The sequence below is a fragment of the Ochotona princeps genome, chromosome 13 (genome assembly GCF_030435755.1).
Source record: "Ochotona princeps isolate mOchPri1 chromosome 13, mOchPri1.hap1, whole genome shotgun sequence".
Taxonomy (NCBI): domain Eukaryota; kingdom Metazoa; phylum Chordata; class Mammalia; order Lagomorpha; family Ochotonidae; genus Ochotona; species Ochotona princeps.
This window is the reverse complement of record NC_080844.1, coordinates 16,736,110-16,751,909: the sequence shown is the minus strand read 5'-3', so window position 1 is coordinate 16,751,909 and position 15,800 is coordinate 16,736,110. Positions and strand designations below refer to the sequence as shown.

The following is a 15,800-nucleotide window of genomic DNA, read 5'->3' as shown; positions in this document are numbered from 1 at the left end:
GTATTTTTATTCAAAGCTTCCTGAGGAACCTCCACACTATGTTTCATAATGGTTCTTTAATTTATCTTAATGGTTTGTGGAGAAGGCTTTCTTTTCTCCACATCTTCCATTGCCCTTGCTGTCTTTGGTCTTTTTGATAATAATCATTCTAACCGCAGTGAGGTGATACGTCATTGTGGTTTTGATTGCCACTTCCATGGTGACCAGTTATACTGAGGATCTTTTTCAATATGCCTTGGACAATCATATGTCTTTGTAGTAGTCGTCTTTTCATTATTACAATGAAATACCGAAAGAAGAGTTTGGGGGATTCAAATCCAAAGGCAGTCAGTCCCACTGATATGCAGGGCCATGGACAGGGGTGGTGGGCGTGCATGCAGGGGAGGATTACATGGCAAAGCAGGAAGCAAAGGGAGTGGCTGGGTCCAACTCAGACGACTTTAACCACTTTCCCACTTTTAGCTGCCTTCCAAAAGTGCACCCCAATGACCTGAGCACCCCGCATTGGGTCCCACCATCTGGGGATCAAGCTTCTAACATACATACCCCTGAGAGACCTTCACCATCCAAACCATAACCATATTATTTTGAGAAATGTCTTTTGCTCGTTTCTTAAGTAGATTAAGAGTGTCTTTGCTATTGAGTCATTTGAATTCCTTCTATATTCTGAATATTAATCACTTATCAGATGATAAGAATATTTTCCATAAGTTGTCTCTTCACAGATCTTTTTGGTTTGATGTAATTCCACATGTCTATTTTTTCTTTCTGTTTCCTGTGCTTGTGGAGTTTTATGAAAAATTCTTTTCTGACAGATTTTTAGTGGAGCTTTTGAGGTTTCCTATTTGTAAGATTATGTTACCTGCAAGCAACCACAATTTTTTCTTTCTTTATAATTTGCATTTCATTTCTTTCTTGTGGTGAGAACTTCCAATAGTATTTAGATAAAACTTATGAAACTGGAATCCCCGTGTTATCCTAGAATTTAGAGAGAAAACTGCTAATTTTCCACCATTCAATATAACGCTAATTGTGGATTTTTTAAATGACTTTTGCTATTTTGAGGTACATTTCTTCTACACCTGATTTTTTTTAATCAAGAAAAGGTGTTGATTATTAAAAAAACCATTTTCTTCACCTATTGAGATGATAAACTATTTTAGAATTTTTTAGTCTGTTATATCACATTTATTTTCATATATGTAATATTCTTGTCCCCTGAGATAAATTTCAATTGATCAGGATGGATAATATTCTTAATACGCTGTTAGATTTGATTTGTTAGTATTTTGCTGAGAATTTTTTTCACATAGGTTTGCATATCTACATATATGTAGATTGTTCTACTGTTGACTGGTTTCACTGGTTTTATAGAATGAATTTGGAAGAATTCCTTCTTTATTTTTTGGAATAATTTGAAGACAATTGCTATTAGTTTTTCTTCAAGTTTTGTAGAATTCAGCATGAAGCCATCTGCTTCTGAGATTTCCTTTGATCTATCTTGTTATTTGTGATTGTTCTGGCTTGCTATTTGCTAATGATTTAATCTTGGAAAGAGGCCAGGACACTGAGATGTGGATGCATGGGTACGTGTGCAGGAATTTATCTATTCTGACTTGTCAAATTCTTGGTGTGCAGTTTCCAAAACAGTCTCTAACAATCCTTTGCATTTCTGTGGTATCAACTAAACATCTCCTTTTTTGTCTCTGAATTAGTTGATTCTTCTTTTTTTTTTTAGTCTAGTTTGTCAATTTTATCTTTTTTAAAGAAAAAACAAGGCTGTTCATTGAGTTTCAAAGTATTTATTTAATCACTATTTCACATATTTATTCTCTTTGTTTTATTCTTTCTGTACATTCCTTTTCATTTCAGTATGTTGTCATTTTTTTAATCTTTGTGGGACAACAATAAATTATTTGGGGTCCTCCTGCTTTTTTGAGGTAGGCATAATTGTTACAAACTTCCCATTTAGTATTGCTTTTGTGATATCCTATGTGTTTTGGTATGTTGATTTTTAAATTATCATTTATTTTTACAAAATTAAATTTTTAAATATTTTAAATAAAATCTTTTTTGCTTTTGTTTTTTTAAGATTTATTTATTTTTATTGCAAAGTCGGATATACAGAGAGGAGGAGAGACAGAGAGGAAGATCTTACATCCGATGTTTCACTCCCCAAGTGAGCCGTAACAGCCAGTGCTGCGCCAATCCGAAGCCGGGAACCTGGAACCTTTTCCAGGTCTCCCATGCGGGTGCAGGATGCTAAGGCTTTGGGCCGTCCTTGACTGCTTTCCCAGGCCACAAGCAGGCAGCTGGATGGGAAGTGGAGCTGCCGGTATTAGAACCGGCGCCCATATGGGATCCCGGGGCTTTCAAGGCGAGGACTTTAGCCACTAGGCCACGCCGCCGGGCCCTAAATAAAATCTTTTAATTAAAAATTTTTTCTTCTTAATTTATTCATTGATTCATTGGGTTTTTAGGAGTGAGTTTTCAAATTTACATGTATTTTTATACTTTCCAAAATTTTTGTCACTGATTTGTAGCTTTATTACAGTATAGTCAGAAAAGATGCTCAATGTTATTTCAGTTTTTAAGATGTTATTGAATTGCTTTTTGAGTCACTGTATGATTTTAGAGAATGTCCCAGAGACTTACATTTTATCAACAAATCATTTCTTTCTGTTGCTCTTTTATGTCTAGCAAGTTGACTCATATAGAGCATAGACATGAGAAGTTCAATCAGATGGAAGGAAGTCAGCCCCAGACTCCCAGGCACATATGCACTGGGTGCCTATCTACGTAGGCTATTGAGAGATGAAGTCAGCCCATATTCTGCTTGCCTAAACATGCACCCTGGCATGGGCCCAGATACCAGAACAAGAGTGCCTTTTCTGATTTTGACAAGTTTTTAAAGAACTCCAATAGGGAAGCTTATTTGATATTGTGTAGCAAGCGTGCCCCCTCCAGGACCAAGAAGGCATTACAGCTGCAGGTCAATGTGATTGCTATTCTCTCTGCTGGCTGGCCTGACTCCCGTCCTTTCTTGCAGGTTTGTGTGAGGAGAAATAATGCATCCTTGAGTAAATTTACAGTAGTTTTTATGAGTCATTTGTGTACTGTTATACAACAAGAGTGACGTAGTCAGAAATTGTCACAATGCTATACCCCATATTTGGGAAAGGCAACTATCAAAACAAAACTAAAAGATAAGATAGTGGATCTAGCATCATGTTTTGCTGGCTCAGTACTTCTGTATACTGGATGTTTCCCTTCAAGTAGGTTTTCTGAAAGGCACAGGATGAATAAGAAAGGTTCAGCAAATGAAAATAAAAAATATTCAGTGTTTGGAACCAGAGTTTACCTCTTACTTCATTTATTTATTCATGTGATAATCTATTTAGGTTGTTATACTTGAGAACATCAGATATCAACACTAAAAATTGTTAAGTCCACATAATGAGTCTATGCTGCTATTACTAAATTATCATGGTGAAAAATACATAGGAAGAATTCAGGTTTGAGAAGTGAGTTAGATCTGGTAATTCAGCCAAGTGTCTTGGTAACTAGGACCACGTGAAGATGCTAGAATGAGAATCATTTTTTATGACTCTGCAGATGTAAAGAATCAAAACATCTTATCTGAACAGTTGAGCATGCTCTCGTCCTCTCATCTTTTTTTATCTTTCTGTTCCTTCCTTTTTTTCATCATCTTCCTTCTCTTGCTTTTAACTGTAAAATACAATCATTTTCAGATTTGCCATCTGAATACTTATACCTCTACTACCTCCTGCTTCCCAATAACACTGTAAGAACTTGTACATGCCAATTATCATTGTTTCTTAGTTGCAATTACAAGCTAATAAAGCATTCCAGGGAAAATTTGTGTGGATTTTTCCAAAAGTTTTAAGAACTAAAAAAAATGCATTTATAACTTCTTATATAGCTCTTTTGCCTTAAGATTATAAAATTGACTATTGTGCAACAACAATAAACTTGGATTTATATGAACAGAGTTCGACAATTTCTAAAATTTAAAATACAAGTTCAACTTACAACATTGCCTGAAATCTCACTGGTAAAGATTCATACCTTTGAGTTAGACTTTTATATCTAGAAGGAGTTCATTACAAGATTCTGGAAGGAATGGCTCAGTAAGTCTGTATCAGTTACTAATTCTAATAACATTTTTTGAAATACTTGCTTGGCACTAGGTGTCTCTCAAAAATGACTTGTTATTTGCAAAATAATTCTGTTCACTGGATAGCAATACTTCCATTTTATACTTGAGAAAAATTTAAGACAATAGAAAGTAAACATTTTCCTAAGTTGTTAAGAGACAAAATCCAGGATCTGACACACAGGTCTGACCCCAAAGCCTTAACTTCCTGCGGGGAATGGTGCCCAACATACCTCCAAACAAAAATTCTTGAGCAAAAGCACCAACAACTAACTGAGAGGACTTCAGTGGCAAACTTAGGCAAACCTCATGGTTTCACTGGAGACCAGCACGAAGCACATATAACCTGCTGTCCAGTCCTCGTCTGAGTTATGACTCATTCTCCATTCCGGACCTCCACATTGTGAAACTTAATGGTGCATTTTAAATTGATCTTGCAGATTTTGTTTGGTGATAAAATGTTCCGCTCTCAAACCAAGTTTGATCAGTTCATTGCCACCAAAGTGTGCAACCGGAAAGTATTCCATCGTGCTTGCAGCAACTTCTTATTTGCCATGGCTGGATTTAATGCAAAAAACTTAAACATGGTATGTACCAGTAGTCGGCTCTGGGAAAGCAATTCTGCTATACAAAGGTCATGAAAATTCAGTCTGGATCGCATGGAAACAGGTCAAACCAAATTTTTTGTTGTTGTTCCTAGAACTGTTATCAGTATGTGCAGGTTTAGTTTTCAATCAAGGCCAAGAATCCTCTACTTTTACAGGAGGATTTGGCAAGAAGGATTTACTGACAAAAAGGAAAATCTTACCAATCCTTTCTGATGGTTAAAATGCCACCACTGAAAAGTTTTTCACGTAAGCTAAAGCTGAGCCTGTGTGATTTATGTTGCTGTAACTGAGCCCTGAGACCCATTGAAGCAACATCTCAGAAAGAGATCCTAGCACCTATATTTTTTAAACCAATTTTCCACATACTAGTACGACTCCGAAGTAGCTACTTTGTGAAACTTATTCCTTAAGCCAAAGAGACAGAGGGAGGACTGCTCAGTGACTGCTACATTGTCGCTTTAAAGAATAATGAGAGGGATCAGTGTGGGGGTTCTACATCATTTCTAACTGAACTGAACTACTTTATTTCCCAAGTTACTTCTAGTTGATGGAGCAAAGGGACAAAAAAAAACCTGTCTACTTCCTAGTGAGAGTAGAAATATGTTTGGGGAACTAAAGACAGTCAGCTTTTGTCACCATTATAAAATGTCGAAGACAGATTCACCTACAAGGAAGAGGTTTGTTGGGCCTCAAGGTCCTGGAAGTACAAGATCCAGCTGCCTCATCTGGTGATGGCCTTCTGCTGGGGAACGCTGAGGTGCTGTGGGGCGTCACAGAAGGAGAGACTGGGAGTACAGGTGTCCAGGTCTGGGTCTCTTCAGTCTCTTTCCAACACCACCATCAGCATTTAGCCACCAGCACTCAGTCATGGGGATTCTGCTCTAACGATCTAGTTTAACCATTTCCCAAAGGCCCAGATCGATCACTGTTGTCTCATTAGTAAGGGCTGGGTTGTGAAACAGGATAGCATCCTGCTGTTCTATACAGGATTACCTATTCAGGAATATGAAAATAGGAAAGTAACATTCATGAAACTTCAAGAGAAATGCACATATTCAGAACTTGATTTTAGAGATGTCATAGCTCATAACAGGTTATGTATTTAGAGTTACAAGAAGTTTTGTTCTGTTTTTTGTTCCTTTTACTTTTTAGTATATTTTACTTGCTCTATTTTTTTAGTGTATATTCAGTGTAAAATATTAAATATTTCACATTCTTTTTCAAACACTAAGTTTTTGAAATCTAATGCATATTTTATTCTGACAGAATGTGGAGTAGTTACATTTCTTTTTTGCCAATATTTTTTTCATTCCTATCTCTAATTTATATAAAATGAATAGTTTTCACACTTTTCACCATATAGGATTAGAAGCATAGGGGGTCCCCCTCCTCTTACTATCTGTCGCCTTATTATTTTTCCCAAATCATTACAATAGCATATTCTTTCACTTCACTGATACAATCTTAACCTTCTGATATGAGCTAGCAAGTAGAGGAAGAAAAAAAAATAAGATTACATAAACTAGAAGTAAATTAAAATGAAAATATTAGTTCTACTGTCAATCATGAATATAGATTTTTGCTGTGTTAGGAGTTAAATCCCTGTACGCTGCTCTCAAGTTTTTGATGCACATGGGTTGAAACAAATAACTCTTATATGATTAAAATGAATTTAAAATATGAATTTATCAAATAAGTTTATACAGATTGAATTTAAATATACCAGGTAAATTATATCCTATAAACTTTCAAAGAACTACATAGAATATCCCATTTTAAAAATCAGAAAGCAAAAGGAAACATTCAAATCTGCTTTCAGTGTCAAATGATAGATTTGGTTCTGAAAGTCTTTCGGGACATAGCAAAGGGGAAAATAATAGGTCATTGAGGTTTTTATATCTCAATCTCGTACTCTTTTGGACCTACACAAGGTAAGTCCGGAAAGAAATGCTTGCATGCCTTACCTTTCGTCTTTAATAGGTAGGCCCTCTGTGGGCTTGATGAAGACTGCTTCAGACACAAAAACAGCTGAGGCAGGAGAAAGTTGTTAAAAAGATGCACTTTGGTTACCATATCTTCTAAGAGTGTGACATGTGACTTCTTTTCTAAAAACAAAGAAAGAATAAAAATAATCTATTCAAATTTCTTCCAGTTGCAGTATAACATGACTTACCTCTAGACAACAATTTCTTTGCAGAGTCGCTTGGATGTTTATTTCTCACAGACCCCTGCGGGAACATCTGTTCAGAATATGCTGCACTGGGCCCAGGTACACGCTTCCTATTCTTGACTGACACATTGCTACCCCTGCAAGACCTTGAGGAGCACTCCCAGGGGTTTCTGCAGGCAACTGCCTTGCCACACTGGTGTTCTGGAATCAGCAATGACTCATTTTGATTTCTCTCCCCCATCCTGTTCTCCTTGTTCTTAGTGTCGGAGTTAAAAGCCTGTTCCCTGCTTATGTCAAGTTCTCTACCTTAGATTGGTCCGCAGTTCCCTTTCAAGACAAGGCCCACATTTCTAATGTTGTGGAATCCTTAGCTCTGACACAACCTTTTATAAAACAATAAACCTATTCCAGAAAGATCTGTTCATGCTGTAATTGGCATAAGAGATGTTTCAAAATGTGGCAAGAATGTTTTATTCAGAGCAAATTAAATGCTAGAGGAAGATTAAAATTGATTAGGAGGTTATGTTTTATCCTCAGTTAAAATCTTTGGTTTTATTTAATAATCTATTTATTTCTTACTCAACATTCACAGATTAGAAATAAGTCAAGTTCAATTGGTACAATTTTCTGCATTTGCATCTATTTTTTTTTTAATTCTTCCATTATGAAACTTCTACCTTTATTCTGGGCCACTGGTTTTAGTTTCATCCCTTTGAAGAGTGAACAAAGCATTCCTACATGAAATGTTGTGTCTGTGTATATGTGTCTATCTATGACAAAGAGAGAGTACAGAAAGATTTAGCACATCTGAGACCTCTAGGGATTGCATTTAATTTAATATCTTATTAAATTTGAAATCTGAAACTTCTGGTTACAAAATTTTAGATAAGATATCCAACATGTGGTAATATTAATCAAAGACCTATTAGTAAGTGCTGTATGTTTTTCATGCATGGCCTTCCTGAAGCTTCACAATTGAAGGAAAGAATGTTATTATTCACATCTCACAAATACCTTGTCCTTGATCAAAGCTTCAGCCACCAAACTGGGACTCAAACCAAGTTCTTTGGATGAGAGATAGCAAATTCGTTTTTTTTTTTAAGATTTATTTATTTTTATTGCAAAGATATACAGAGAGGAGGAGAGACAGAGAGGAAGATCTTCCGTCCCATGATTCACGCCCCAAGTGACCGCAATGGCTGGTGCTTTGCCAATCCAAAGCCAGGAGCAGGAACTTCCTCCAGATCTCCCACAGGGGTGCAGGGTGCTAAGGCTTTGGGCCATCCTTGACTGCTTTCCCAGGCCACAAGCAGGGAGCTGGATGGGAAGTGGAGCTGCCGGGATTAGAATCAGCACCCATATGGGATCCCGGCATGTTAAAGGAGAGGACTTTAGCCGCTAGGCCATCACGCCAGGCCCGAGACCAAATTCTTAACCAGCATATTCTACTGCTTCTTGTTGCAAAGAACACAGAATTTAATAACAGACTGCTGCCCATAAACAAATCATAGTGAAATATTTTTTAATTCTTTATTTTTCATGACACAATTCCTTAGGCTCAGAGATTTCCCTTTCCACTATCTCCCTCTACCCCAACTCTTTTCCCCCACGTTGTAACAATAGTTTAGTCCCTCAACAACAGTCACAAGATCATCACTCTCGTGTATCCTGACACTGTTGGTATAAAAAATGGTGTAAAGTCCAGTATTCTAGTCTCAAGACTTATTTAATAGTTTGAAAATATTTGTAAAATTAAAAAAACAGGATTAAATCTGTGAGTAGAGAAAATGTGAACATCAAACTGAGGGAAAAAATAAATCCATGGTGGTAGGCTATGAAAAATCCAATAAAGTGCTTTGAGGAAAGTGGGAAAATGATCTGCCTCCTCAACAGGCAGGAGTGACAAGCATCGGTAAAAGAAAATTCCAGGAGTGTGAGTGCCCCTTTCCTCATCTCTGAAGCCTAAACACCAGGAAGCCACGCTAGTGACTGGGTATATCTCAGACACCCAGCCCCTGGCTGCCTTGTGACACAGCAGGCAGCCTGACCTGACTCTGCAGGCCTCACATGAAGGAAATAGGGGAACTCAGGGGATGAAAATTCCTTTCAACCACAAAAATGTTAAAGGATAGAATATATTGTCATAATAACTTCTATCAACCAAATCAGCATAGTTTTAAAGATGTTCAACTTCTCTCATGCAAACTTTTAGAATATTTTCTATGTATTTATCTATTCATTTATTTGACAGGCAGAGTTACAGAGAGAGGGAGAGAAGTCTTCTACTCTCTGGCTCACTCCCAAAAGGGGCACAATGCCAGGGCCGAACCAGGCCAGAGCCAGGAGCCTAAACCTCCATCCAGATATCTTACATGGGTGACAGGAGCACGAACACTTGGAACATCGTCCTCTGCCTGCATTATCATAGAGCTGGGTCAGAACTGTGCAGCCAGGACAAGAACAGGTCCTCCTACAGGACGCTAACTTTGCAGGTGATAGCCTAACATGTCCACCCCCATTACATTGGTTTTTTTTTTTTTTTTTAAAAAAAAAGCACAAAAACTTCTATATGTGGCATTGAAACTTTACTGTCTGAGGATTTTCACTGGGTAGAGAATGAAAAGTGGTACTTTTCATCTAATTCTGCAAATTAATATCAAGTTCTTACCATGACTGCTATTTGATTTATTATTCCTCATTGAAATTATCCTTATATGCCTAAAGAGTATAGCACAATATCAATCTTCTTTATATAGTTGGTTTCTATTATCTTTAGGTGGAAAGTATTTTCTTATATCATGTTAATGTGTTTACTATTTTTATTTTATTTTAGGTTGCTAATTCTGGTCAGTTCCACGGTTTTGACTGGGGAAATCCTGATCAAAATAACTTGCATTTCCAGCAGGTAAAATGAAATTTTTCATAGTAACTTATTTATAAATGAACTAATAAAAATAGTATCAACTTATTAAGTACCAACTGCTTCCCATTCATCCCCAAGGATAACTATTGCTGTCACATGCTACTTGTTGGGTTCTTAGCATGTGCTGTATCATTATTTATAATACTTACAGTGACTTTGCAAGGTAAGCATTACTCCCATTTTTCCAGAGTCTGAGAGGCCAGTTAATTAGCTAGTATGTAAACAGAATATCACCTAGGGATTCCTGGCTCTTAAATCCATTCTTTTTCCACTACCCTTATTTTTTTCTCAAAAAAAGGGGGTAGGAGCAGGGAAAAAATGGAGGAAGATACTTTGCCTAGACCTTAAGACACCTGTATCCCACCATGAAGTACCTGGGTAGGATTCCTGATAGTTCTTCAAGATATGATGTATTAACAACTTAAAAGTATGTTTATTTATTTGAGAGAGAGAGAGAGACAAAGAGAACAAGTCTCTGACTGCCATCTTCTATTTCACTTTCTGAATAACAGCAACAGCTTTGACTGGGCCATCTAACTCAGTCCTGGCCTCCCACGCAGCTACCTGGGCCAACACCTGCTGCTCCCAGGGTGTACTATAGCAGGAAGTTGGAACTGAAAGTGTGGGACATGAAACCAGGCATTCCAATAAGAGATGTCCAAAGAGGCATCTTAACTGCACGGCCCATTCCTCACCTCTACTACCCACTTCTTAAAAACTAGATCATTTAAGATAGAGCAGTCAGAAACATCACCTTCAGAAAGAGAAAGTGCCATATGCCAGGAAATGGTGTGGCAGGATATCTCCCAACAGTATGTATTAAAACCTATAGAGCAACAATTTGGTATTAAAGGAAGTGTGCATTGCTACTTTTCCCCCCTAGTATGTAAGAGAATCCAGGCAAAACTTTGGCTTCTTGCTGACAGACTGAGTTCAACCTGAAGAGGAAGTCATCATTGATACCTAGTGTGGAAATCTGGAAAACATCAATTGGTAACTTTCAGTGCCATCATGATGGCTACAAGCATGCTTAATGATGGACAAGAAATTTGTCTTTTCTTCTAAACTGCTTAGTTATTTGTGAAAGAAGTAGATACGGTCACATACCTGTGTCAAAGTACTATTTTCTGTTGTAATTAATGAATTACTTTTCTTGGCAAGAGTATACTGCATAGCTACTTTAAGAAAAAGTTTATTTTTTTTTCTGTATTAGTTTTGAGACACTGAGCGTGGCAGAGAAGAATCTCCTGTCTCATCCAATGCCCACAACAGCCCCAGCTAATGTAAAAGCCCTAAGATTAGAGCTCAAGCCAGGTCTCTCACACAAGTGGAAGGAATCCAATTACATGAACCACCACTGCTAGTTCCTGATGTCTGCATTGGTAGGAAACCAAGATCAGGAGCCATAGCTGGAAGTTGAACCCCAGCGCCCTGGTAAGCTACAGGTTATCTTAACCACTCTGCCAAATGCTGGCTCCAGGGAAAGCTTTTTAGAGGATGGCTTTGCCCAATAATACTCACCTGCTTGAATGAGAGTTAGATCACGCTGTTAGCTTAATCATTCTTCTAAGAGATTCAACCACAATCTTGACTACATGATGATTCAGATTCAGTTGTGCATCCTTCCCTTGGGGCCTACCAAGGATAAAAAGGAAAACCTCAAACACCAAATAAACTCATGCTTAAAAGGCATTGCCTCAGTCACAACTACAATTGATAGCAACAGAAGTTAGGTATAATTACCAATGTAACCACAAGTATGTATTACGAAGAAAATAAGTTTAAATAAGCTTCCTAGATAAATATATATGCACATATATATATAAATTTTGTCAATTAAAAATAAATTTTAAAATGTCTTAGTCGTAAGCTATTGAAAACCATTTGAATCGAAATCTTTATTTTCATTTATATTTTGTGATTCTTCTACATGACCCCTTTCATCCTTAGTTGAGTAAATCGTTGGAGTAAAGATTCTTTGATTTCAAGAGTTCCTCAGATAAATGTTATGCCTGAAAACTGGTTGATGTTTGTGGCTACCTCTATGTTGCCCTATTTTCCTATACCACATCTTTTAAAATATTTGCAATTAAATATCTGTATTTTATGTTCTACTGAAAAAGCACTATAGAGCCAGGAGAAGCATGCCCCACATTTCCCAGTTTGCCTTTGAGGCCCTTCACCGTACGACCCCGGCTTCCCGTGGCATGCACTGACTCACTTCTCTGCCATTTATACTACCTTCTCAACAGCTCCATGTTCTCATTTGTCATTTAATCCTAAGTCTCAAAGAATCATGGTAATATAAGACAGTAAGGCCTGGAATGACTATACCAGTGTGCTGTGCCTGAATGTCTCTCTTTTAATGGTACTCTAGGTGCACAGTCACTTAGGTTCTCTTACAGAGTGCTTTTCTAGCTCCCTAACAAACTTATCCCTGGCCAAGGTCGCAGTTTAATCAGGTGCTACACCTTTTTTGCATGTTTTCTCTTGCTCCTAATCTTGATGCTAAGACTAATTATCATGTATTTGGGTGTTGGGGAAAGTAGTGATGAGTGTCATTTTATTCATAGTTTGAAAGAAGGAAAAATAAGCTCTGTTTTTGCTACACATCATTTCTCAAGAATAATGAACTCCATCTGTTGATTTTTCAACTCTCATTTTATGTCTTTAAGTGGCATAAAATTATATGTATTTATAGGGCACCGTGTGATGCCTCAGTGTATGTATGCATTATGTAACATTCCAATTAAGGGCAACATCATCTACCACCTCAAACATACATCATCTCATTAAGATGAAAACATCTAAAATTTTCACTCCTGGAAAACTACCGTGTATAAATCTGCTCGAGCTGTCATTATAAAACATCTTAGACTTGGAGGCTTAAGCAACAGGGACTTGTTTTCTCTCAGTTTGATTGTCTAAAAGCCCAGCATCATGGCCTCAGCATTCTCAGGTTCCATGAGGACTCATTTCTGGTTTACAGACTACTGCCTCCTCCATGTGTGGTTACATCTTCACTTAGTGTACGTTCCCGGAAAGAGAGTGTGAAACTTCCTCTTTTTATAAGGATGCTAATACTATTGGGCTAGAACTCCATCCTTTATGAGTTTGATTTCATTTTAATGATCCCTTAAAATGCGTATCTCCAGAGTCACACTGGAAGTGAGTACTTCAACATATGAATTTTTGGAGAAAACGTGAGGCATGTTCTTCCTGGCTCTATTTTTCCCAGTAGAAAAACACACAATATACATATTTAATTGCAAAGCTTGAGAGAGATGTAGTATAGAAAAATAATTTACTCCTTATGATAAAATAATCGGCATTGCAGCCACTCAGTTTCTGTAATACTCTGCTCTTTTTAACTCACATTTCAGGTACTTGTTTTCATGGATTGGTGTCAGTGCTTTGGAAGAAGTCTGTGGATGCTCTTATGCCGTTCACTAGTTAAGCCCAGATTTGTGTATAGAAAGGGGCACTTACCCATCCAACATTTTACTTTATTTCAAATAAAGTGCTATCTGAAAGAGGATCTTCCATAAAGATAAGAAGCCTCTTCCTGTAGGAATCTGTCCTTTTTCCTCCAAAGTGGGATCAGGAATATAATGGCTGTCTTTTAAATTCAATCCATATTCATGTACAAAAGTGTTTTCAATTGTTTTTAACATTGTGATAATTACACAATAATAAGTATATCCTGACTGCACACTTTTGGCAGGTGATAGACATACCTAATCACTGAGAGTTCATATTGTTTCTGTAACACAGTTATCATTAAGGACTTAAAAAAAATCTTTTTTTATGTGTTTAGCCTACACCTCCTTTATACAACATTACTAAGATTGAAGTTCCGACAGCAGTGTGGAGTGGCGGACAAGATATTGTGGCTGATCCCAAGGATATTGAAATTTTACTGCCCCAAATTGCAAACCTCATCTATTACAAGAATATACCATACTACAACCATGTGGATTTTTACCTGGGAATGGATGCACCCCAGGAAATTTACCAAGACATAATCAGATTGATGAAGGAATATTCACAAAATTGTCAATATTTTTTTCTCCAAGCAAGTGGATTTTGATAATAATAAATGGGACAAACCCTCAAAATGATCCCAGATGATCTTTTTGCCCTCTACTGTCTAAACCTTTGTGTGATCCTCTGTCCTTGAGTGTGAGTAGAACTTGAGATTTCCATCTAGCGCACAGCTTTGGTAAAAAGAAGACAGATGTCACAGCCTTGGTAAGGCAAAGGTGATGGACGGTCACTCTCCAGGTGCACTACATGATACAACCTGTTTTCACAGACTAGAAAAAGCGCTTCTACTTGAAAGCTTGATGAAAAAAAAAACCAACCAAACAAACAGATTTCTGAAACCCATCCTGTGAGGAACTCAGCATGGATTCTAGGATGTGAGGGTGATTTCCAGCAGATAATTAGCAAAAACAAACAAACAGAAAAGGGATACCCCATTACACAGCCACAGAAAAAAAAATTCTGCTTCAAACTGGAATAAACTTACAAGCCTGCTATTTTGTAGCAAAGCCTAACATGGATAAAGCAACCTGCACTATACCTTAATTGCAACCTGATGAAAACCTGAACAGAAGACCTGGCTACTGGAAATTGTGAGCTACTGATTCATAGAAACAATGATGCAATAAAAATGTGTGTTGTTTTGAGATGCTAAGTTCATGGCAGTTTGTTAACAGCAATATAAACTGTAGTTCTATCGTTACTATGACTATATAAGTATGTAAGATGACATAAGAGCATTATCAATATTTAGCAATGAGAATAATAATTGTTCTCTCCATCTTTGAGAGCTTCATAGATCTTATTCCTTATTTCACTTATTTCCCTTTGGCCCAATGAACCTCCTCAAATATTTCCAGCTTTGCACATCAGCCAGTGATTGGTTATATCAGTGACTGGTTATATATATATTTGCTTGTCCTCAAACAAACATAAAAAATCTTCATTTTGCTTTCATCACAAAGATATTTTCTCCTGACAATAGAATTTTATATGGACATGATTCATATTCATTTTTTAGTGACTCAGTGCTTTAAAAATGCTGGCATGCATAATATCGGATCAGTGTGAAGATTCCCATGTTTCTCCTTTGTATACCTTTCTTGTCTTCCTTTAAGAGTTTGTCCATGATTCCTGATAATTTGAGTAACATTTTACTTAGTTCTGATGTGAACTATGATTCGGACTGAATGAACTTTATACTTCTGCCAGCGTTAGCTTTCATCATGGTTGGAAATACAATGGCCATTATCTCTTCAAATCTTTCCCACATCCCCACTTCTCCAGACATCTAATCATGTGTGTTAGACCAGTTGATACAGACCCAGAAGTCACTGAGGCTATGTGTTTTCTTCAGCGTTTTGCCTCTCTCTTCACTGTTTTAGAATCCTGCTTAATCTTGCTATCCTGAGACTTGGCTACATTTTATCTTAATGTGAACAAAAATAGTCTCTTTTTAATGATCTTAAGCAATTAGCACTTACAAAGCACTATCTTAGTGTTTTCTGTTCAGTTCATTATCTTGTTTGCTTTTTCACAACGGTCTTGTAGATGGAATTTGTGCTTCTCCCATTTGATTAGCAAGAAGAGTAAAAGTCTGCAAAGTTAATAACTTTCTGAAGTGACAGAGGCATGAACCCAAAGCTATTCCACAATGCAGGCCAATACTCTTGATTAACCATGATGCCTTTTAGCTTCTCATGGTACAATACTGCCAACATAATAGTATTTGCTAATCAATTATTCTCCATTTATTCAGATAATCAGTTAAATAATCTGCAATATTTTATCCACTGCCATGCTATCAGCTATAGTAAAAAGAGAAAGGGTATTGACTGTGTACATGGGGCAAGGGAATCAGTATTTATTGAATTATTT

At 37.1% G+C, this 15,800-nt stretch overlaps 1 protein-coding gene across 1 annotated transcript in view; it reads left to right on the top strand.

Annotated features, from left to right (window-relative positions):
- Nucleotides 1-14,194, top strand: part of LIPK (lipase family member K) — a 38,741-nt gene extending 24,547 nt beyond the window's left edge. The window contains exons 7-10 of the mRNA XM_004583568.2: nt 4,618-4,764; nt 6,983-7,054; nt 9,789-9,860; nt 13,696-14,194. Of these exons, the coding sequence (XP_004583625.2) occupies nt 4,618-4,764; nt 6,983-7,054; nt 9,789-9,860; nt 13,696-13,968 (564 nt within the window). The 3' untranslated portion in view covers nt 13,969-14,194. The remainder of the gene's footprint in view (nt 1-4,617; nt 4,765-6,982; nt 7,055-9,788; nt 9,861-13,695) is intronic.
- The last annotated feature ends 1,606 nt before the right edge of the window (nt 14,195-15,800 follow it).